The sequence below is a fragment of the Sminthopsis crassicaudata genome, chromosome 2 (assembly GCF_048593235.1).
Source record: "Sminthopsis crassicaudata isolate SCR6 chromosome 2, ASM4859323v1, whole genome shotgun sequence".
NCBI lineage: Eukaryota > Metazoa > Chordata > Mammalia > Dasyuromorphia > Dasyuridae > Sminthopsis > Sminthopsis crassicaudata.
Genome location: NC_133618.1, coordinates 528,978,566 through 529,003,520, shown reverse-complemented (window position 1 = coordinate 529,003,520; position 24,955 = coordinate 528,978,566). Strand labels below are relative to the sequence as shown.

General features: G+C 32.3%; 1 protein-coding gene across 5 annotated transcripts in view; it reads right to left on the bottom strand.

The window, feature by feature from the left end:
• The window catches only part of TCF12 (transcription factor 12), a 411,883-nt gene that overhangs the window by 229,459 nt on the left and 157,469 nt on the right, over positions 1-24,955 (bottom strand). For all 5 annotated transcript variants that reach the window (XM_074294613.1, XM_074294612.1, XM_074294614.1 and 2 more), the window contains one exon: positions 18,358-18,431. In XM_074294613.1, the coding sequence (XP_074150714.1) occupies positions 18,358-18,431 (74 nt within the window). Of the gene's footprint in view, positions 1-18,357; positions 18,432-24,955 lie in introns of those variants that run through there.

The window sequence follows — 24,955 nt, the reverse complement described above, 5'->3', positions numbered from 1 at the left end:
CTGTCATCAAAAGGCATTACAAGGATTCTCACTTTCTATACAACCACAAATCAGTTTCTTTTTTCAGATATGCAGTTTCTCTTGCTGAAACTTTTTAACTAAAAGGATTGGCACTTCATTTGAGGAAGAGAAAGGAGAAAATAGCAGAACTTAGATAATGCTGAGCTACTCTTGAGATTTTTGATGTACAAACTTAAATGTTTACAGATGATAAAGGGAAAGTCATTTGTCCTTGTGAATAGAATTTTGAAAACTTAATTCAGACCTATACCTAGGAGATTGTAGGATAAAGTAAGATCGTTGGATTGCGGGTCTTCTATTGTTTTGGGTTTGTTTCTTGGGTTTGTAGTATGCCAAAGAAAACATCTTTCACAAGTAACTAGGGAAAATGCAGTCACTGCATTGTTATAAGTATGCATTGACTCATCAAAACTGAATTCCTGAAAATGTATGCATATGTTAAGTAACCTTCATTAACTCAAACATATTAAAAACAAAATTTTAAGTCACATAAAAGGCAATGAAAAGAAATAATAGTTATAAGTAATCTTCAGCATACAACTAAAGATGAAACACAAATAAAAAATAATATAAGTAACAACATGAAGATCACAGAAAATCAGAAAAAGAGATAACAGTGGGTCACTTCATAAGAAGAGAAAGCAGTTCAAATGAAATACTGGTATCCATGTAATATTAAAAGGGTTAGAGGATGGCTTCCAATTTAAGAAATAAATCTTCTATAGGGGATTTATGTAGGAAAATGAGATAAAACTATACGGAATGAGAATGTACAGATACGGTGCTAAAATTCACAGAAATTCAAAAAGTACCCCCATCAATGATATCTCAAGTCCATCAAAGCACTTTTTTATTATTTTATATTATTATTTTTAAAATACACGGCAGCAAACTTTTATCTTCTAGGGTAAATCTAGATCCAAGTGATATGAAATAAGTAATAATAAAATCATCAAGTGAAGCAATCATAATAATTCTGAGGAAAATGTCGTCTACAATGAAAGGGAAAATCCATAGCAGATATGCCTTTATTTTAAGTTCTCTTCTCAGGTTTTATTGTTGTTGTTCAATAGTTCCACTCATGTCCAACTATGTCCAATCATTTGAGGTTTTTTTGGCAAAGAAGCCAGAGTGGTTTACCATTTTATTCTTTAGCTCATTTTACAGATAAGGAAACTGAGGCAAGAAGGTTTAAATTACATCCCCAATGTCACGCAGATAGTAAATATCTGAGAACAGATTCTAACTCAGATCTGACTCTAGGCCTGGTGCTTTGTTTATCCACTGTGCCACTTAGCTGCCCCTTCTCTAATGCTTCCATTATTAACATTGTTCTGAGAAGATAAATTCTCCTAAAGAACTTTGCTTTCCTTCATAAACATTTATATCTTGAAGGCAAGATGAAAAAGTATAAAGTAGCATGGTATAATCCTATAGTGAACTGTCCTCAGTTGGGAAGTCTTGGGTTTGAATCCATCCTCTAAGATTTATTGTCAAAGTGACCCTGGGAAATCACAACTTCTTAGTGCTTCAAACAACTCTCTTGGACTAATCTTCATTTACAAAGGGAATTCCACACTGGATACCTCCTGTGTATCAATGAAATTACAGATCCAGTTATCCAAGAAAGATGATCAAAAAAGTATTAGTGTTAATACCATTTCTTCAAACATATTAACAAAAAAACCCCAACATATTAGCAGCTTACATTTCTTGCTTTTTAAAAATAAGAACGTATTGATACTTTTTTTTTACATCATCTCCATTTTTATTTCCCTTTCTAGAGGACCATCCTTCATAAACAAAGAATAAAAAAGAGGAAGAAAAGTAGTTGAGTAAAACTAACCACATGCATAGTCCTACGTTCACCTCCTTGGTTTATAAAGAAGTAAGGCAAAGACACCTTCTTATATTAAAACTTTGGGTCAGATATGTTCATTATAATTTCATAGCATTTAATTTCCATTTTTATTGTCTATTTCTACTTACATTGCTAGAGACATTGTGGATATTCACTTTGCATTAATTGACATAAGATATCCCATTTATTTCTATACTCATCTTTCATCATTTATTGCAACAAAATAATTTTTCATCACATTTCTATACCACAACTCCATTCCCCTAATCAATGAACACCTACTTAGTTTCTGTTCTTTGTTAGCAGAGAAAAAAAGGCAGGGATTCTCTTGCACCTATGAATTTTAAATTTTGATAACTATTTCAACTTAATTTCAATATAATTTTTAATTATATATATATATATTATTTTTTATTTTATGTATTTTGGATTGGATTACCAAAAGGACTCCAGGACACAAAAACAGTTAAACTCTCCTGATACTTTAAGATTTACAAAGTGAAGGCTGCACAAAAACCCTATAAATAAGTACCACAAGTACCATCTCCAAATTAAATTATTTGTTCACAGTTACAAAATAAGTGTTAGAGTTGAAATTTAAACCAAAGTAAGATTTCAAGCCCATTACTGTACTGTGCTGAAAATCAACTCTTCATACTTTTTCTATTACAATAAGTTCTCTGAAACAGGAACAATCGAAAATTTCCTCAAAGACTCTATTTTTCTGTGTTTTATAGTCATATTTACGTCCCATAGATAAATGTATGATTATGCAATACAAATTGCCCAGGTACCTCCACCTTTCCCTTCTGAATGCAAAGACCAGCCTCTGTGCTAGAAACAAACAAAAACCAAGATTACTATACATAGGTACCAGTCTCCATCTGGTCCTGACAGCAGGACAACCACCACAGTTTCCTGAGTATATTTTATACACAAACATGACTGTGGCTGTACTCAGTGGTGGTTGTTAACGATCATAAATCAGACACAATGTAGTTTGTGGGTTATTGATTTATATAGAGAATGAGAATTCAATTTATTTCATGTAGTTTATAATGCTGAGTTTCAGTTTGGAATATTTGGGGTTATATTTTCTTGTTTTTTCAGATAATCCTGTTCTTCTGCCTGTAGGAAGTTAGAGGCCAGAAGCTATCATTTAGATCACAGTTTTTAACGAGATCCAAGGGTTAGGAGGAGAGAATTACATCTTTGTTTTTTCACTAATATGTAACCAAAACAGAACGTTTCCTTCAATTATTAAAAAAAATTACCTGAAAAGGAGATTTTTACCAGATTGTTTTATGTCCATGATACAAATTAATGATACTAATGGAACAGCTTATTGTATCACGTCTATGTTTCTATCACACCCCCTCTCTCCTAATTTTAAAATTTTAAAATTCAAGTTGAACCAGGTCTTTCCTGTGTTATAACAATTCACATTTTGAAAAGCATTTTATGGTCTGCAAAGCATTTTCCTTATAACAACCTGGTAAATTAGGTAGCATACATGGTTTATATCCATTTTATAGGCAAGCAAACTGAGGCTCTGCATGCTTAAGATATTAGACATGTAAATGAATGTAATGGAATATTACTGTTTTATAAGAAATGACTAGCAGGCTAACTTCAGAAAAGCCTAGAAAGACTTATATGATCAGAACCAGGAGAACACTGTTCACACTAACATCAAGATTATATGAACATCAACTATGATAGACTTGACTCTTGACGGGGATGGAAAATGCCATCCATATCCAGAAAGAGAACTGAATGTGGATTGAAGCATAGTATTTTCACCTTTTTTGTTTGCTTGTTTTTCTGCTTTCTTCTTTCTCATGTTTTCTTCCCTTTTAGTCTGATTGTTCTTGTACAACATGACAAATATGGAAATATGTTTAAAATGATTGTATATATATATATATATATATATATATATGTATATATATATATGTATATATATATATATACATATATATATATATATATATATATATATATATATATATAAAACTATATCAGATTGCTTGCTGGGGAGATAAAGAAAGGAGGGAGAAAGAAAAAAATTGGAACTCAAAATCTTCCAAAAATAAATGCTGAAAACTATCCTTACAGGTAATTACAAAAAAAATATTGAATATTTATTTATTTATTATTTATTTATTAAATGAAATTAAATGAAAAACAAAAAAGATATTAGACCATGAATATATAACTAGCACTAGAACTCATATATTCTGATTTCCAAATCTATATTTCTAGTTACCGGTCCAATTGGCAAATACTCAACCAAAAAATTCACTATACTTTTCTTTCACTTTGTTCCTATTTAATTCCTTGATTTTTAATTGATGTTGTCCTAAGTGGGTAAAAAGGTTCTTTTTAAATATTACATCTTACATACAATTTTTAAAAAATCAATATAGGAATTTTGGGTTTATTTGTCTTTGCACACATGTAACATAAATGTTTGTGGATTGACAAGATTAAATTTAATTTAAAATGAATATTATTTCTATAGTGGTGTAGCCCAACTTATAGCCTATTTGTATAAATAAGATTATTATACATACAACCAATTTTCACCAGATTTAAACTGTCCACTGTGAGTCCTTTCTTAATGTCAGAGTATTTTATCTATCACCATCTTATATATTTATAGATGCTGCTGATGATGTTATCATCTGCATGACCTACATGCAATGCATTTGCTTGAACCTTTCAATGATGACAACATATATGCGAATGTGCTCTCTTGTTACTTATTCTTTGTTAGTAATAACTTACATAGAACTTTGTAGTTGCAAGTTTTATATATTTTAGGACCACTGATTGATAGGAAAAATAAATCAGTGAAGGGCAAAAACATACATTAAAACAAGCTAGCTTACTGACTTTCTTTATTTCTTTTCTTCCTCCCTCCCTCCCTTCTATCCTTCCCCTTTCCCTCTCTCCTTCTCTTCTTCCCTTCCTTCCTTCCCTTTCCTTTTTTAAGGAAACGGAAAAGTGAAATATTTAGGCGATCTATTTCAAATTAAGAACTATTACAACTATTCAAGATACAATAACAAGTAATAAAAAGTGTACTTTAGTTCTATATTTAGCTGGTGAAGGGAGAGAGAAGAGGAAAAAATGAGAGAAAGAAAGGAGAACCAAAGAAGGTAGTTGGAGTAGAAGAGTAAAATAGCAAGGAGAATGAATCCTTCAGATTTCTTGATTCTTAGTCACTTGAGTCAGATACCCATAGTCTACTAACAATTACTTCATCCCCTCAGTTTCCCCTCCAAAGAACAACAAAAACAACCTAAGGATTTTTACTTGATAACCTGTTTTTAGCATCTCTTTCTTCACTTAGAAATAGCAAAGTGAATTGAATCACTTAAAACAACTCCCTTCCTCCAATAAACATACTATTTTTTTCAGATTAGAACAAAAGTATATTATATTTATTGGTCCTAATGCCAGGGAAGCAAAAGCAGCCGTGGGACATTCAATAAAATATTTATATGAGCACTTTTCCTCACCACAAACTTATAAAATGGAGACTAAAAGTCATTCTCCCCAATTTAAAGATGAAGTAACTGAGGCTGAAGTAAGGTTAAGTGACTTACTACTGGTCATCCAGCTAGTAGCATGTTCTATAACAGAGATATAAATCCAAGTCTTCTGACTCCAGGTCCAATATACTTCCTAATAAACCACTCACTATATCACCGAAAGCTAGATATAACATAAAGTGAACTAGTGTGAAATTGCATGTAGTAGACAAAATTCTAGTTGTGCTGCTGCCCACAAATTATATGCACTTGGGCAAATCACTTAACTGCTCTGGGACCCCATTTTCCTATTCAAATGTGAAGATTTGACTTTATAAGATTGTCAGAAGTGCTTACACCATGTGATAATAAGTTTCTACCCATGACTCTAGGACTCCAAAATCAATCATTTATCTCACCACATCACATTCCTTTATTGGTTACTGTGGCTTCCTCAAAATTACTGTTTATTTTTAATGTTTCTTAATATTTTGGCAATAAACATTTGTATCTTTACAATATCCTCTGAGCAATAAGTTCCTCTCTTAGCCCCCATTTAAAGAAGTAGCCACACCAGATATGGTCACTCCAAACCTAGTTCAGCATACACTTCCCCAGACTCCTTCTGAACTTTGCTTCTACTTAAATATTTCTTGCTATGCTAATATAATATACGTCTATCTCTAATCAGATTTGTCAGAAAACTAGACGGGTCATTCATGTTAGGTCCAGGACTTAAGGATTAGCTATATAAAATGTTTGCATATTACAAAATGATAAGATGGATATTCTGGACCAATCAATAAATAAGACTTCTATTAAGTGCCTATTATGTGCCAGGTATTAGAGAATAAGTCCTTCACAATTCCATTAAAATGGCAATATTAGATAGATTTTAAATCAGTTGTCTTCTTTTGTCTAAGTTTCATTGATTGTAGCACAGAGGTCTGAACTTAAATCAAAGACTTGTGTGGTCAAGCAGGGTACCAGGTAATGAGTCACTAGAGTCAAACATTAGCAAGAAATAGTATTCCTGATTTCTATGCCTAGATTGTGATTCCACCAAAGAACACAAGAGTGGAATAGTTAAAAGTAAAAAGGCCTGAGCTCATTTCCTCATTTCATTTTTCTTGTTTTTATAATTTTTCATAATCTGTGCTAGAAATAGCCATTTAGTACTAGCTACTTGTTGGAGACCAGAATTCTATAATAGACTAACTATATGACAACTTCTCTCCCATTACATCAAAATTTTGCCAATCAGTTGTCATCTCTCCTCTGAAAATGAATTTATGATGGTAACTGATTGGTTATGGAGGTATGGTATGGTAGCCAGAAACCATACACTAATATGCACTAGAAGTTGTAAGCATTATGCAACATATATAAGAACCTAATTCAAGCATAATGCTAAATATCAACTCACATATGCAAAGCACTTTACAGTTTATAAAGCACTACAATGCCAAGAGATATAACCATCGCAAATTATATGATCTTGATATCCTACACTTTACTGCTGGTCTTATCCAAACTGCTCTCAGGAATTTTAATAACTTTTTAAAACTGTATCTGTGATTTTTTTCCATTATAAGGAATATGTGAGGCAATCAGTAGGCTGTAGCAGTCTAGAAAACTAGGGTTGAAATCTGACTCATGCATTCTGGATGACCCTATGCAAGGCACGTATGTTTGTTAGTGTCCCAAGTACTGTCTGAAATTTCAATATACAGAATGATTGATCTATACTGGTAGAAGTACATCTGACAGTCATCTATAACATTGAAATAACAAGTAAACATCGCCTTTCCCAACATTCTGAAAAAAAATGGGTTGTAAAAATTAGAGATATGTAGAAGGGAAACTTCCTAATTCTATTCACTAGTCCATGATGCTTCTCAATAAATGATAAGTACAGTGAGAAAAATACTGATCATATAGGTCAGGCTTATATATCTCCAATACTAGAAATAAATCACTATCTTTTCTAATACATAAATATCCTAAGAACAAAGCACCTCTTAGCTGGGACATTCAAATATAATTATTTTAAATGTTAGGTAGAATGACAGAAACATTAATTGACTTTTATAAAAACTAGTCCATTAGGTTCCAAAACTCAAGTTTAAGAACAGATTCATATTCTTATTGAATTGAAACACACAGATCTTATTTGCCACCACAAACATATGGACCTCAGCATATTAAAGGGCATACACTGAAGCCATCTGTGAAAGCCAGAGAGCTAGATTGTTACCCATGAATGCTACAAGAAGGAAATTCCAAGGTTTGCTTGAAATATCACTTGAATTAAACCATCTCCTTAAATACTCTGTATAAAAAGAAACCAAGAGTCACAGTTTCTTTTCCAAATTCCACACTAACTTTTAATTCTCCATCAATTATTTCCTCTTGCTCCCAAGACTATTCCTACCCAACACTTCATAAAAGTGCTCTATACAAGATCAAGCCTACCCAAGAATCCACTTTAATCAAAGGAACCATACTCCCTCAGGTGTTGCCTTATAATGATTTAACTTTAGGTACCTTAAGTCTGGATCCCTAGTATCAAAGAACTATATATTTTAAGCTGTAAAAGATCATGGAAATTTTCTAGTCCAAATTCCTCATTTTATACACGAAGAAACTGAGGCAACAGTTTTTAACACTTAACCTGAACTCACAAAGTAGTAAATAAGTAAAAGTCAGGATTCAAATCCATGACCTTGCATTTAGCACTCCTTTCATTGTGTCATACGGCCTCTGCCTATGTGTCTCTGTTCTTTCTATCTATCCCATCATTAAACAAGTCACACAGAAATGTTAGTTTCTATACAAAACCTTTTAAGATTTTTGATTCTTTTATATTTCAAAAGGCTTTGCATCAAATTAATAATAACAAGTTCATGAGACTTTTTTTTTCTCTGCTCAAAACCTCAATCTCTCTAACATAAAAAACATAATATTTCTCTCTAACATACAAAAATACAGGCTTCACTTCAGATAGTACTTTTCCTTCAAAGAATGGAAAAAGGATCTCCAAATAAAGGGGAACATAGAATGTTTTAATTAATCTTGCTATTCTAAATGAACACTGACCTCCCAACTGAATAGTAAGAAATCACTGGCCATCAACAATCAATCAGCAAGCATTTATTACTTTTGAGGTCCTGTGGTAAGAACCAGTTAGACAAAGAAAGGCGAAGACTATCTTTGCCTGCAAGAAATTCACATTCAAAAGGGCTATAACAGACAAATTACTATGTACATACAAGACAGAATAGAAGTGTAAAAGAAGGTGATCGCAGAGGGAAAGAACTAACAGTAAGAGGGAAGAAGAAAGGCTTCTTGCAGAATATGGAAGGTAGGAAGCCAGGGAAAATAGGAGGCAGAAGAAAGAAAGCATTCTAGACATGAGGAACACCCAGAAAAAGTATTGAATTAAAAAGTGGAAAGTTAAGTATTATGAATAATAGCTACAAAGAATAGAAGATTACAAAGGGCCAAATAGCAAAAAACTTCAGATGTCAAGGGACACTATAATTGATCTCAAAGATAACTGGGAGCCACTGGAATGCATGGGGGTTACACATCAGCATTTTAGGACAATCACTTTGGCAACTGAATATATGACTGATTGATGTTGGGGAGATAAATTAGAAAACTACTGCAATGACAGAATCTATGGAAGAGGTGAGGGAGAGAGTTTTTGTTTGTGAAGAGAAAATGCCAAAGATACTTGGAAAATTATAAATGATAAGCTTTAACAATAAATTGAGTGTGTGTGGTTAACACGAGTGAGAAGCTGAGGATGATTCCAAGGTGGTGAATGGCGGTGTCTTTGACAGCTGAACGGCTCTTTCCTTCAAATCTGCCAGGAAGAGCTCATTGGCTCTCACAATAACTCACTGTAAAAGCTCTCTCCAAGTGAAGTACTCACAGCTCACAAGGAATAAAACCAACATATAAACAGTGTGTTATTTTCGGTGGCTGAGAAAGTGTTTCAAAAATGTCACAAACAACTGCTACTCCTATTCTGATGTGAACAGGGCCAAGAAGAAAGCATATCTTTCTTTTGGTTCAATAGAATGACAGCCTCTAAACTAAGGGACAAGAACACTGAAGGAGTCAATAGTTATATGGAAATTCAAAGTCTCTAAAGCAAAAATCTTTCAGTGAGGCATCCAGAATCAAACCTGATAATATCATCAATGCAAAAAAGCCACCTTAATTACTAATTAAAATTTGTTAAATAATATCCTGCTGGGGACCATGCAGAAGGGAATCACACTGATTAGGACATGACAGTGCCATAAACATAATAGCTTGGTAGTACAACTAGCTTAAAAGACAGTTTTAGGCTCCATACTTTTACACTTAAAGAAGACATTAAAATACATCCTAGCAGAGTATATTATTAAAGTCTGTTTGCCTTATCTCATTTAATAACACAATTAAAACCATCAAAATTCACTAGGGTTTTCTAGGGGGCCGTTGGGGGCTTCAATCTCAGATGGACAGAGAACATTAATCTTCCCCAAGGTAAACTGATTGCCAGTAGACATTTCAAATCCATGTCCACCAAATCAAATCATATTTCATGAGTGAATTCCTATCCAGTACTTCTTTGATATAGATTAAATGAATAGTTTTAAACCACTGAAAAAATTCTATTCTAATTCTAAAAATTAAAAATAAATAGAAAAAAAATCAAACTCAGCAGGGCTCAATTATTTCTTTTTTAAAAATTATTTTTGTTATGAACTTAACATGATCATATCTACAGAAAAACAGAAAAAGAAGACTCTACATGAAACAATTAACCTCTATTATGTTTACCTTGGAGTTTAAAAAAAATATTAAATTTAACATAATCACACCACTTTTTTGCTCTTCTCTGAACTTCTTTGGCTTTTTTCCTATGTATTTTTTTAACGTTTCACTGATACTCCTTTTTTTGTGCTATACTTTTACTAACTGCTCCCTCTTGAGTTCTAATTCTTTAAAACACACCAAATATAGATATCCTAATGGATAATGTCAAGACAGTTCAGTGAAAAGATATTATGAAAAGAATACTAACCTAGTAGTCTCTTCCTACTGGTCTTAAAAAATTGTACCAACTAATGAGTATAGTGCATCATTATCTCTTGGTCTTTAACAATGAAAGTCAGAATCTATATTTTTTGTTTGTTTTTTTTTTTTTTCTGTGCCTAATGGGGAATGGAGAGTACACTTCACTGATGTAAGAGAGAACATTCATATTATTATTCTTCAAGAAATGATGAACAGGGTAATTTCAGAAAAAGTTATATGAAGTGATGCTGAGTAAAATGAGGAAAACCAAGAGAATAATACACACAATAACAATCACACTGTGCAATGATCAAATATAAATGACTTCGCTCTTCTCAGCAATATAGTAATAGAAGACAATTCCAAAAGACTTCTGATGGAAAATGCCATCCACATCCAGAGAAATAACTATGGGGATTGAATGCAGAAGCATTTTCATTAATTTTGTTTTTTTTTCTTTCTTATAGTTTTTCCCTTTTGTTCTGATTCTTCTTTCACAATATGATTAATATGGAAATGTGTTTAACATGATTGTTCATGTATAACCTATATTAGATTGTTTGTTGTCTTTGAGAATGATGAATGAAATGAAGGAGGAAGAAAAACTTGGAACTCAAAATCTTACAAAAATGAAAGCTGAAAACTATCTTTACATGTAATGGGGAGTATACTATTATGTGCAAAAAAAAAAAAAACTTAAAAAAGAGATAGCATTCATGTTACCAGATAATATAATAAAAGGAAAAATTCAGAGAGGAAAGGGTTATACTTATCTTGAAAGAGGGTGAAAAGAAGATGATTTAGACCAGGGGTTCTCAAACTAAGGGCGGAGGGAGAGGGGGGCGCCAGATGCAGCCGCTGGTTATGGCAAATGGGCTGAGGCAGAGTGAGTTTTTGTTTTTACTATAGTCCGGCCCTCCCACAGTCTGAGGGACAGTGAATGGCCCCCTATTTAAAAAGTATGAGGACCATTGCTTTAGACAGAGATGAAAGGAAAGATCCAGTCAAGAGCTGAGTGAATTATAAATTCGGAGAACAGAAGCTTTTTCCAGCAAATATGATATGTTTACAATAATAAGCATCTACAAATCATTCTTCTTTTAAAGGAAGGACAATGTCTTAATTGTCCTTTAGCCATATTAATTCTAATAACTGCTCCAACTCACTGATAGGATTTTGTTTGAACATAATGTTGGTTCAATGGACCAAGTCTCTCAAAAGTTTTTATTCATTGCAATAAATGTTTTTCCTTTTGTATATGCTACCTAGAGGATTAATCTATTCTGAAAACTACTAAGCACGTTAGTATAATAAATTATAACAATAGCACAGAGTAAAGTAATGAGATCATGAGCTCTGGGGAGCCAAAGAATAGGTTTCAGGAAACAAGTTTCCCTTCTTAGAACTGACAGGGGAATCATGAAACTCAAAGTGTCTACTGATTCCAGGATATATATGCACCAAGAATAGGAAACAAAGGCATGAGTATCAGTCTTCACTAAAAAGGACAAAAATAAATCATATTAAACAATATGAATTTTTTTCTCCTTTCTAAAATCAACCAATCAATAACAACTTACTAAATGCTTTGTGTAAAGCCTGTGCCTGTTACAAAAATTCAACAGCCACTGTCTTCAAGGAGCTAATGTTTTAATGAGGGAGATAAAATGTACACATATGAATATAAAATAAATACAAGTTTTCTAAATGCCATGGGGAACTAAGTTTAAATTTATTATTTCACTCTTTTATTAACATTACTGATACATACTGATACAAAAATCTACTGTCATTAATAGCTTATGTTTATAAAGTGCTTTATATAATATAAACTATCTTATTTAATCCTCCTATGAGAAATAAGCAATATTGGCATCATTTCAAAATGAGTTTTAGAGAATTAAACGTGCTTCTATAATCTCATGCATCCTTTGTGAAAAGAGGTGAGACTTGAAAACCAGGTATTTAAACTAGAAAATCCAGAGATCTTTCCATTATTCTTCAAAGTGCCTGTTTAAGTTACATGAAACCACTGGCACAGTTAAACATTTTGAAGTAAAAGACCCTTCCAAATGATGTGTGAGAAATTATCACATCAGGGGCAATCACAGCAGCCACAGAAATCCATATTGTATGAGTAATGGCTAGACTGCAAATCTAAGAAACCTTCTATAATGCCTCGTGATAGAAAAGTTATGTGACATTGTGATCATTCTATTTAAACTCTTCACTTTGGGCACTAATTGGGAGATTCAATGTAGCTCATATCATCATAACCCAGTTTCTGTTTTCAATTTTAAAATTAACTTTATAACTTACAGCATTTTCTCTTCAATGAGGCAAATAACAGGTTAACAATTGTTCTGCTGGGATTATTTTTAACCTAAATTAAAAATATACCCCTTCTTTCTTGAATCTTTTTTCGTGTACAGAAAAATATGAAACAGCAGTTAAATAAGAAAAGAGAGGTCAAAGTGAGCATAGATGCAATATAATGGATAATACAATACTATTTTGTCCCTCCAGTCTTGCTTCCCTATATGATGACTTCCTCGTGTGCTCTACACCTTACATTAAGAGTTCTAATATACAATTTCAAAATTTGATTTCCTTCCCAGTTATTGCTTTTGAAATCCTAGCAAATATAAAACCTGCCCTATACAGAACAAAAACAAACAAACCCCCCCTAACCTATGACAAAGGTCTTAGTGGTATCCTATATATCTAAAATAGGTTTCCAACCTATTTAGCTAAAGACAGAATTTCAGAGGACAAGGACTCATTTAAAATGGTGGGAAAAAAAAGTTTTCCCCAAAAAGGTACCTGAATTTTTTTCCTCAATTTATATCACCACTGACCTAAATTATGCCATTAAAAAAAAAGTTCTACTGCTTATATGATTTCTTTTAATTATTTACTATATTGCCTCATCTAAGATAAAGGTAATTTTTACTGTGACATGTGTTCTCAAAGTCTACATCAGCAGATCATAAATTCTGTCATGTCCTACTAAGATAATAGGACAAAAACAATGTATGTATTTTGTTATCGTAAGAATTTATGTTTAGAGAGCTTTATCACTGGAAAACTGGTCATAAGGAAATGAATTGGAGAAAGGAGTTACAGGAACTCACAAAAGGACTACTAAGGAATGGAGGGATTTCAATCAGCACTGATAAAAGAAGTATCTACATAATGATGAAATCAATGAAGTATGAATGGCTGTCATGCATGCAACTTGTCCAACTTCAGTATTATCTCTGACTTTTCCCTTTACCTTACATCTTGTCATTCATCCAGTACAGTCTATTTTTTCCATTGAAATATTCCTTGTATCTAATTACTCTTCTTAATTGCCACCACCACCATACTATAACAGGACTTAAGTCACATTTGAATTAATGTGGCTGTTGCTTAACTTCTATTCCTATTTCTAAGCTTTACCTCTCTAATCCAGCCTCTCCAAATTATATTCATCGCTTTAGACTAGTTCAAATCTTATTTCCTACACAAAGTCTTTCTTAGTTAACTAAAATTTATACAAACATTCTTCCTTTAGTAAACTTCTGTTAATAAAATTAATTTTCTAGGAATGGAATATACTAGTTTCTAATAGCCCTTACTCTTGTCTAGAAGAATTAAGTATTTCACTGTTATCTTACACTTTGTCATCTCATTTCCTCTTTAAATTACAAACTTTAAAAGGACAAGGATCTGTAGAAGTGGATAATCCCTGTCTTCCTTTCCTTCCTCCCACAAAGTTCTAGTTGGGCTGAAGAAAGACTACTCCTCCATTCCCTTCTACTGCAACTAGAGAGTGAGGGATGAAATCTGTGGATACATAAAATCAAAAGTTTGGCACCTAGTCTAGACCCCTAGGCTAGACCCCTCTATTCATAGATAAGGAAACTGAAGCTCAAAGAGGTTAAGTGACCTAATGGAGATCAAAAAGACAAGATTCAAACCCAGCTTCTCTGACTCCGAGGCCAATTTTCTTTCCACTCTGCCACTGCTCTTCTGCATCCTCAACAGTTTAGCACAATGTCATGTATATAAATAACACCTCCATGAAGATTTGTTGATGTATCATCAAAAATGGACTATTTAATACTTACAATGCTTCCTAGCAAACTAGTAAAGTTCATATATTTATAAAGATGTGCAAGGGTCGTATCAAAAAGCATATGTCTCTTTGTAATCTGACAAACAAAACATTTCAATCTTTCTAAGAAGTTCACATAAAGGTTAAGGATTGGTTTTTAATCTTACATTGTTATTTTTTAAAAACCTTTTTTTACTTCAGAGAAAGACAATGCAAATGAGAAAATAAAACAAAACACTCCTTTACTTTAAAGAATAAAAACCTTTTATCATCTGATAATTCACACAATTCCACCTACTTGGGTACTGGAAAAATGATAGATAATATCAATTTCTTGAACAAGGAATCCTCATCACCATCCCTCCACCTTTTAAAATATAGAGTTTGTAAGCCATTAATACTTTAGACAGAACCACCCTGTTCCTCTTCTCTTTTCTGTCAATTAACAAAATGTTTAAAGCATATTGTGGATCAGAGAATTCTTTATGAAGACAATTGTTAGAATAAATTACTCTAAGTCATTTCATATTGTTGGAAACTGTTGCCCTTTAATTTTTCAGGTATAGGACAAGTCTAAACTTGAATTTTATTTTTGAAAGAGAATAACAAAGTAGTAGAATATTAATTTCAATAAAGGTCAAACTTTGTGATCATTACAGAATATTTTTATATATGAATTATATTCCTACAATCCAAAAAGAACCCAAGATTTATTTTTTTAACTGACAAACAGCATAATGAAAGAACAGTTAGGTGGTGTAGTAGATAGAATACCAGGCTTAAGGTCAAAAAGATTCATTTTCTAGAAATCAAATCTTGTCTCAGTCATATACTAATTGTGTGATCCTGGACAAGTCACTTTAGCCTGTTTGACTCAATTTCCTCATCTATAAAAGGAGCTGGAGAAGGAAATAGTGAATCCATTCCAATATCTTTACCAAGAAAATTTCCAATAGGAAAGAGTCAGACTCAAAGGAAATGAACAGAAAATTAATCAAATTGATAACACATGAAAGATTTGTAAATTTGTAAATCTTAAACTGGTACAAACAGATACATCAGCATCAAATTATTATTTCCAGGGCAGAATATCAACAAGAGCAGTAACCCATACTTTCATACAGTGGTTGATAATTGTTGCTCTACCAAAAAACTCTTCCTGTAGTAAGAAGATTCATGAAAGTGATTCTATAACCAAACCATCTCTTCAAAAGGGAAGATGGAAATTCTGTAGTTTCTCTCTTTTCTAAACTTATTTATTCCATTCCCCAACTAGATTTAGTTTTCTTAGAATAATGATATTTAATCTCAATAAAAAAAAAACAAGGAAATCTCCCCACCACCACATTTTTGCTTTTTAGCATACATAGCAACTTTTTAATCTTTTTTTCCCTTCTCCCCTAATTAGCAAAAAAATTAAAGTATATTCTGCATCAAAGAATTTTGAGACCAAGAAATATTGTCTTCATTCCACTATTCCTTTTCCAACTAAACTGATTTACATATAGATGGCATACAGTCCAAAACACTAAGTTTAGAATCAAGAAGAACTAGGTTCATGTAACCCACAACTTATTTAATCTCTCAGTCTGTTTCCTAATCAGCAAAAAGGGGATAATCAGAGTACCTACCTCACAGAATTGTGAGGATTAAATCTGATCAAATAACCGTAAAGCTCTTAGCACAATATCTGCCACATAGCAAGTGCTTCATAAACGCTTATTCCCTTCCCCTCACTCAAAGTGCTTTTTCAAACTTCAAAGTATGATATAAATGCTAACCACTAAAAACCTGACAAGAGATGTAAAGCAAAGTATAGAAACTCTTGCATGGATCAAGCAGCAAAAATCATAATTTATCCTGTCTTTAATCAAAATAGGAAACTATATTTCAGCCACAATCTCTTTAGGGATAAACAAGGGAGATATGCTATCATGGAAAGAGAGCTGAACTAGGAGTCAAGTGACTGCAGAAATGTATTCCCTGCTCTGCCACAAACAAATGTATGGCATTAAAATTTTCATTTTAACTCTTTAAGCATCAGCTTCTTCTATAAAGTGAGAATATTACTCAATATTAATTACATTCTATCAGGTCCTAAAGGTACGAGTAAATTAAATAAAACCAGAAATTCTTTTAGGACCGAGACCCTTCTTTCCACCTTTAGTATTTCCCTTTATGCTCTATAGGTTGTGTATATTGTAATCACTTAATGAATGCTTCCTCTGGGCACCTAATGGCATAACTCTAACTTGGATATATAAAATTTCTAAAAATTTTGAAGACATGGAGGTAAACATGGGAGAGGTCATAAGAAGTTTTCCTTTGAAAAAACAGGAAATTTAGACTGACTGTGGATCAAAGCACAGTATTTTCACCTTATTGTTTGTTCAATTGATTTATGATTCTATGATTTTTTTCAGATATAGACATATTTTAAATCCTTAGAGTATTATAATAGTATCATAGTATAATTGTATAAATGCATTATGTATCATTGGAATTGTTCATAAAATCTGTATGCTGATTATATAAACTTAAAGGTATATATTGATATAAAAATTTCCAGTTTTTTATTTAAAGTGAATTTTTAAAATAAATTAAACTAGAAATAATTGGATAATGATTTCTATGTGATCAAGGTTCTAGAATAACTAAAATATGTTGCTTTTCCAAATAATTATGACATACAAAGTTATATATAATAATATATCTTGGAGTAGGAAAAAAGTTAGAAATTAATTGGAATTTCTGTGTATTTTAAAATAAATGTAGTAGTTTGGTATTGAATTACTTAGCAATAAACTATAAAAGGCACTCACCAAATTGTTACAGTATTTTAAAACACGTTACAAACAAAAATTGCTTACCTAATCACTAAACTACAATTGAAAAAATAGTGTCTTTTAGGCCCATGTCCACATTTCAAGGTCAAACTTCCTAGACACATCTACCATTCGATATATATTATTGAATCTAGTTCCCTTAGGGGCTTTCACACAATTAACATTGGCACTAGGGGATATACAGTGGTAAATTAATTCTTTTAGGCTGCTATAATACTATTTTGACTATTATAAATTAATTTTATCAATAAGTGACAAACATTTAAGATAACATAATTTTTGCAAATCAATTCTGATAACTCTTTTCCCCCTCTATTAAAACCTAACATTCAAATCCTAATAAGAAAACCATTCTTTCTATTTGCAACATTATCCCAAGCTCTCTGTGAAGACTTCCAAGAAGAATGGAAGTATGTGTGTAAGAGTTTCTATATATAACTTTTTAGATGTTAAATGGAATTTCCAATTCATCACAAAGTATTCAAATATAAATTAAACATGGCTTGAAAATGAGTAGCAAAGCCTCATGCTTTAAAATTTTTTTGTTTATGCAGAAAATAGCAGAATGCTTAAATTTCTGTCATTTAAGGAAAAGTACAAAGTAACTCTTATCACACGTTCCTGTTTCTTTCAACTCTTGGGCAAGTCTTTAAATTCTCTAAGCCTCATTTTCCACTCATATCAAATAAAACGGTTAGAGTAGATAATCTCTTTCATTCTGGTTTTCTATCTTAAAATGAAACAATCCCAATATATTTCCTTTAAAATTAGAATACTGTATGTTACTAGAAAACTATAAATTTGAGAAATCTTCCTTAAAGAGCTTATTGCTCTTTATCAATCCTTCTCTAAAAACTTTTAATCAACTATTCACATTTTTTTTAAATGAAGGAGGCAAAAAAAAAAACTTACTCTAGATGAGTCATATGAGGGGCTTGGTTGACCACTCGTTCCCCAAGATGTTGTACCTCCTCGTTCATCCATACCTGAAGGGGAAAAAAATAAGATAAATCAATCAGAGTTCACACTCAAACAAACTTAGATTAATTTTCTGTACTTGCAGTATGCCAAGCACACAGAAGAAATAGAAAAGAAGTCATCAAATTAATGCCTTAAGAACAGAATTGCCAATTATCCTTAGCACATGAGTTTGGAAGATATGTGGAAGAATCATTTATACTCAAATCTTGTAGAAACCAGATTAATTGGGAGAATCTAGAACTCTAGGTCAGCCACAGAATGACATTAAACACTCTATTACTATTGCAAATTACTATTTGTAATCCTTAGAACCTAGCTTGATCGGAGGTTCTCTGAAACCATCAATATGAATAGCTGTTTTATTGATTCTGCTCCAAACTAGAGTTATCTGGATTAAAAAACCAAAGCAATTACTAAACTTTTGGTGAACTAGAAGCTGGTAAAATAGCCAGTTCTCAATTCAATACAATTGACTCCCGTCTGGTCAAGAAAAGTAATGGTTCAGTTGAGGGTAATGATGACATCAAAGGGTCAAAGAAACACACACTCACACACACACACACACACACACACACACACAAATAGTTTACATAAACCACAATAACTGTTGAGTAAACAATACCATAAAGTGCTTTAAATTATATTTTTATATTATATTATATTATTTAAACATATTTCCCTATTTGTTTTTCTCTTAAATGGTAAACACTGCTGAATTGTCATATTAATTGGACAAAGGAAAACTTTAACAGGAATGGATCAGAATCTGCATAGTAACCTTTCCTCTCCTGTTTTTATTTCACCTATCCAACCTTCCAGGATTTCTTCCATGATTCAGACAGATTCCAAATTCCAAAATCAAACACATATGGTCAGTCCTGACAACCATCCATCTCTTGCTGTTAGCATAAAGCAATGTTTCCTTTCCAGATTCTCTTCCCTGCATTTCATGCTGTGGTAGAGTGAGTTATTCTTCTGATGATTGCTACTTTACGTAAAGAGACTTTCTTGTATAATTGGGCATCTCATTCTAAGATTAATTGGTAAAAATGTACTAGGAACCAAATGAATATAAGTCATAAAACTCATCTGCTTAATCAGCCTCTTCCTCCCAGAGCCAATATTTTCCTAGTTCCAAGGAACTATCCCGGTCTCTAAGGCATTCCAGAAAATAAGTAAGCTTTTCAAAAACTGCTACTTCACGCTATTAAAAGGCCACTCTTTCCCCCACCCATGCCTTCATTCACTGTTGCAAAGTTACCTAAATAATTTCCTAGCAGAGAATTTGAAAAGATACCACATCATATTCTGTTAAAGAGTCAGAAAGCCAATAAAAATAGCTTTTGGAAGGAAATATATCAACATTCCAAAATTTGATCAACTGGTAGGGTGAGAAACCAGATTAGAGAGGTTGAGAAATGAATGGGATAAAAAAAAAAATATATCAATTTTATTTTCTATTTTATATAAGGAATCAAGTTAATTAACATATGAAATTCATTTTATAAACCCTAAATTAAAATATTAAGTGCTAGCTATTTATTGTTATCATTATTATTATTACTACTACTACTGCTGCTGCTATTTATATCCTTTTGGGGAAGAATTGGGTCTTAAGTTCAAAAAAAATTTTTAAACAAAAAGCAAAGAAATGAATGGGAGGGCAGGAAGGAGAAAAAAATGACTACAAATGAATGGCTTTTTCTAGAATTTTACTATGACAGAGAGGAGTTTATAGGGATTGTAGTATGCTCAACCAAAATAAAATTTTATTTCTTATAGTGGCATGTGAACAGGAGGATAAACAGTAGATTGTAGGAGGCACCTGAGGATCAGGGTGGTGAAAGACAAGCGATTAAAGGGCAGAAGTATATAAATGAAATGATTAACAAAGTGAAAAGTACAAAAGAAGATCAGAGAGGAATGAAATGACTGGAAGTGGAGGTAAGGACACAAAATAGGTTGAATGAGAAAATAAAAGAAACGGAAGGTAGAAGGCTAAGATGAATGAATAATTAGAATTCCGGATCATGGAAAGAGAACAGTTATAGGTAAAAGAAAACAAAAACCATACCTATGAGAGCCTAAGATGAAATAAACCAATAGGAAGGAGAAATGGCATTTGGAAAGAGCGATGTACTATGTGGAAAGGTGATCTGAGAAGTCTCCTGAAATATTCAATATCATAGCAGGAATAAAAGAAGAATCACTCACTTTCTAAAGCACAAAGCTTTTGCATATAAACCATGTAATAAATGTTTAACTGAATTTATGAAATGAATGAAGAATTTTAAAAATAAATTTGGATTTTTAGGTACTGAAGCTCTTTAAAGTAAGGCACAAAATGTTTTAAAGAATTTTGCTTTTAAAATGAAACCTAGTTTGGGTGGTAGATACTACTAATAATGATATCCTAGTCACATTTTTAAGAAAAGGTCTACCAATCTTGTCAAATCACAAGCCCTATTTTTGTCAAGTGACTCCAATTTCCCTGGATTCCATGAGGGAAAGACAAAGATTAATAAAACAAAATGGTCATTAATTAGGTGATAGAATCATCAACTAAAGAGTGCTAGATCCTAATGTTGTGGAGCATGATAGAGGCCTCATGGGACTCTAAAGAATGGCAAAGATCTGAATGAAAATGGCTGTATTTTGCAGCTAAGTTCTCTGTGCTTTTATTATAATTGGTCCAGGGTCTGAATATAGAGTGGTGGCTGGCACTGACAAAAGCAAAGAGTCATCTTTCAGGACAAACGATTCCTTTCTGCTGAAAACAATGACTATTACTAATGCAAGGGTATAATTGTAATAACAATCTTTCTACAGATTCAGACGGAAGACAAAGGTAAACATACACAAATGATCATAAATTAGGACAAGCATCTTTATAAAGAGTCAAGATATAATGAAACAAAAAAACCTAGCATATTCATAAGAAAATATTCAACATATAATATAATGATTCAGGGGAATGGAAAAAACAGCTTAAGATCTGTTTGAACTATTATTACCAATGGATGTACACTATAATCTTCTTGGTAACTAGATAGTTTTAATGAAACTAGTCCTTTGATATTTAGATTAAAACATCAGGGAATTCTCAATAATCACCATGCAGAAGAATTTTCCAAACCTTAGCTGGCTGACAAATTAATGTTTCTCATATTCTATAAGAAATTTTATAGGAAATTCTATAGGAAAAATCCAAACTAATCTAATAAGAAAAATCATATTTTCTCATTTTTTTTGTTTATAAAATTTCTTAAGTAACTACTTCTCCAAGTAGGGCAGAATAACCATTTAAATTTTTGATTTTCCTATAAATTTTCAGTATGCAAATTGATCTTATATAATGAATTTTATTTATAATCAAATGTCTTTTTAAAACCCTCTTTGAACTGTCATCCTCAACTAATCCTTGTGGGGCTCTCCAAGTAAATAACAAAGATAAAACAGTGGGAATTTTTTGGTCAAGTTATTATTTGCAAATTTAAATGAAGCAAACTTCTTTGCCTGACTTTGTAAGACATATTTATTCCTAGAATTAACAAAATTACCTCATGTACAATTGAATAGATACACGTAAATTAAGAAAAAAATTGGCTACCTGAATACCAGATAGGCTTTAGAAGTATTTAAAATTTTCTACAAAACCAAATTTCAAGAATTTCACAAATAAAAGAAAAATAATACACATTTTGTGTTTACCATCTGCTTTACAATGAATCGATAAATGATTTAAACAGAAATCTGACTGCAGATAGTTATAACAGTTACCAAGGCTGTGAGAATATTTCTCTTCTACAGCTCCTTTATTTGATTTTGTTTGTGGAAATTCCTTAAGATAGGATTCAAAGCTTATCAATTACAGAACCATAGAGAGGTTTAAATACAGAAATCTTTTTATATTTCAGACACATTATAAAAAAAAAAAACTACTTGTGCTCTTTTCCTGTGTTTCACTGTGAATTTTGATAGAACTCAAAAAACATTAAACTTTTGACGGGCTTTAACAGAGAAGACAAAAAAATATTGGATGTGTAGATTTTGTATTTTATATTCATGAAAAACAAATTTTGAGTGACCTGCCAAAAGTGACACTAAAAAATGACACCAATGCAGAAAAAGAAAACATTTGTATGAAAAATCTAATACATTTAAACAAGGAGAGAAATGAACCCCAATACATTATGAAGTATTTTTTCATTGGTCTTTAAAAGCCAGAGGAAGATTCTTGTTTCTGAGATAGTATTTTGAAAGAGTCAAAAATCCTATGGTATAATGACACAGTAATATGAGATTTGCCTTTAAAAATGCTGCAAACTTTATGTAGAATTAAAAACCACTAATAATAATCACATTACCATAAAGACAATATGTGTTTTTATGAAACCTGACTCAGATAAACTTCACTGATTTTTACTAAGAGTGGGGAAAGTCTATAAAAATAATGCCTAATACTTTTGCAATTTACTAAAATAAAGGACTTTATAAGTTTGCCATCAAATATATTTTCTCTTTTAATCTTTAGAATGCCTACAAATGGTCATCGCATCTTATAGTGTTACCCCCATTAAAGAAATAGGAAAGGAGGGTGGCAATTCCAACACTGTAAGCTACCAGCAAGGGTTTTGAGGCACATAGCTAGAAAGTAACAAACTTGCCAATAAGCCCAGGAAATCTCTCACACACACACACACACACACACACACACACACACACACACACACACACACACACACATACACACACCATCCAAAAACAAAAAGCCAGAGGAGATCAAAGGGTTAAGATAAAGATGTGACTGAACAAATAAAGGTTACAAAGTGAATGTCTTTGTATTTTCAGTCTTTACATCTTTCTCTAAACCCCATAATCTATTTACATGTTGTTATTATTCAATTGTGTCTGACTCCTCTAGACCACTCGTCTAGACCCCATTTGGGGGTTTCCTGGCAAAGATACAAGAGTGGTTTGCCATTGCCTTTTCCAGTTCATTTTACAAATGGAGAAGCTGAGGTAAACAACAGCATAGTATCTGAGACCATATTTGAACTCAGAAAGACAAGCAGGCATTCTATCCACTCTAACACCTGTCCATTTACATACAGCTTTCTTTAATATATGTGTTTGGATATTTCAAAGTTACATTTTTATAGGAAACAGCATAGCTGAGTGGAGAAGACTATTATGTTAGCCTCAAACTCATTAACAATTCTTTTGAGAACCTAGGAACCCAATCCACAAGGGAAAAAAATCCAAGCAACATTTGGTTTAAAAAAAAAAAATTATTAAATTGCAGGCAGAAATGCCTGGTATAAAATTTCCATTGGAAAACTAGCCCCCAAAATCCAAAGCTATAATGAGATAGCAAGCATCAGATTAACTACTAATCTGATTTAAGCGTAAAAGTATCAGCCTACAAGCAAGAACCTTGGACACTATTCCTGCCTCTGTTAAGAACCTGGTTAAGTATCTTTAATTCTCTAAATTTCTTCATCTATAAAATGAGAGGGTAGAACCAGATATAAGTCCTTTCTAGCTACAGGTTTATCATTGTATGACCAGATGATTTCTAGGCTCTAACATTCTATGAATATTTGGTTATCTTATCATTAGTGGGAGAAAACCATAAAAGCTATCTCACATTTACCTTTCAATACACACCAACATATTCATATTCAAATATTATAAAAAAGACAGAAGAAAGTTGCAATTAAATGGAAGGATGGTGCAGAGGATTTGCTTAAAGAGGCAAACAGAGAAATGACAGAGTTGGTTTCATTGTGTATCCAAAGGTAATACAAAATATTCTATCATGGGAGGCTGCCATCTTGCTTCTCAAGGCTCCTAATCAGCTACGCAAAAAAATTTACCATGAAAATAACTGCAGATTATGCATCTACATAAACTGCATTAGATGAAAAAGAAGAGAAATTCTACAGAGACATTTAATATGAAGATAAGTATATAGAAGTATATTGGAAAATGTCAAAAATTGTGGTTTTCTACTAAGTAATTAAAGAAGTCAAAGAAACAACATGCCAGCAAATCTTCAATATCTTTTTGGTAAGGCAACTGGGGTTAAGTGACTTGCCCAGGGTCACACAGCTAATAAGTGTTAAGTGTCTGAAGTCATATTTGAATTCGGGTCCTCCTGACTTCAGGGTTAATGCTCTATCTACTTAGTTGCCTCAATATTTTCTTAAGAATAAAATGAAAAAAAACATCATCCCTGACAACTACTGAGCTTTATGACAACAAGAACAAAAAATTAAATTAGCTATATTGTAACCTACAGAAAATTTTGATTGGTCATCAAAAAAGGGGCCATTCTTCAAACCCCATTTCTTGGCAATTATATTACTGACTAATTAACACAAATGTCCAAATCACTTTCAAATAAGAATCACAGAATCTCAGAGCTGGAAATGACCTTCTTCAGTTTCTTTCAGTTGTGTCTGACTTTTCATGACCTCATTTGGGGTGTTCCTGGCAAAACTACTGGAGTAATTTGCTATTTCCT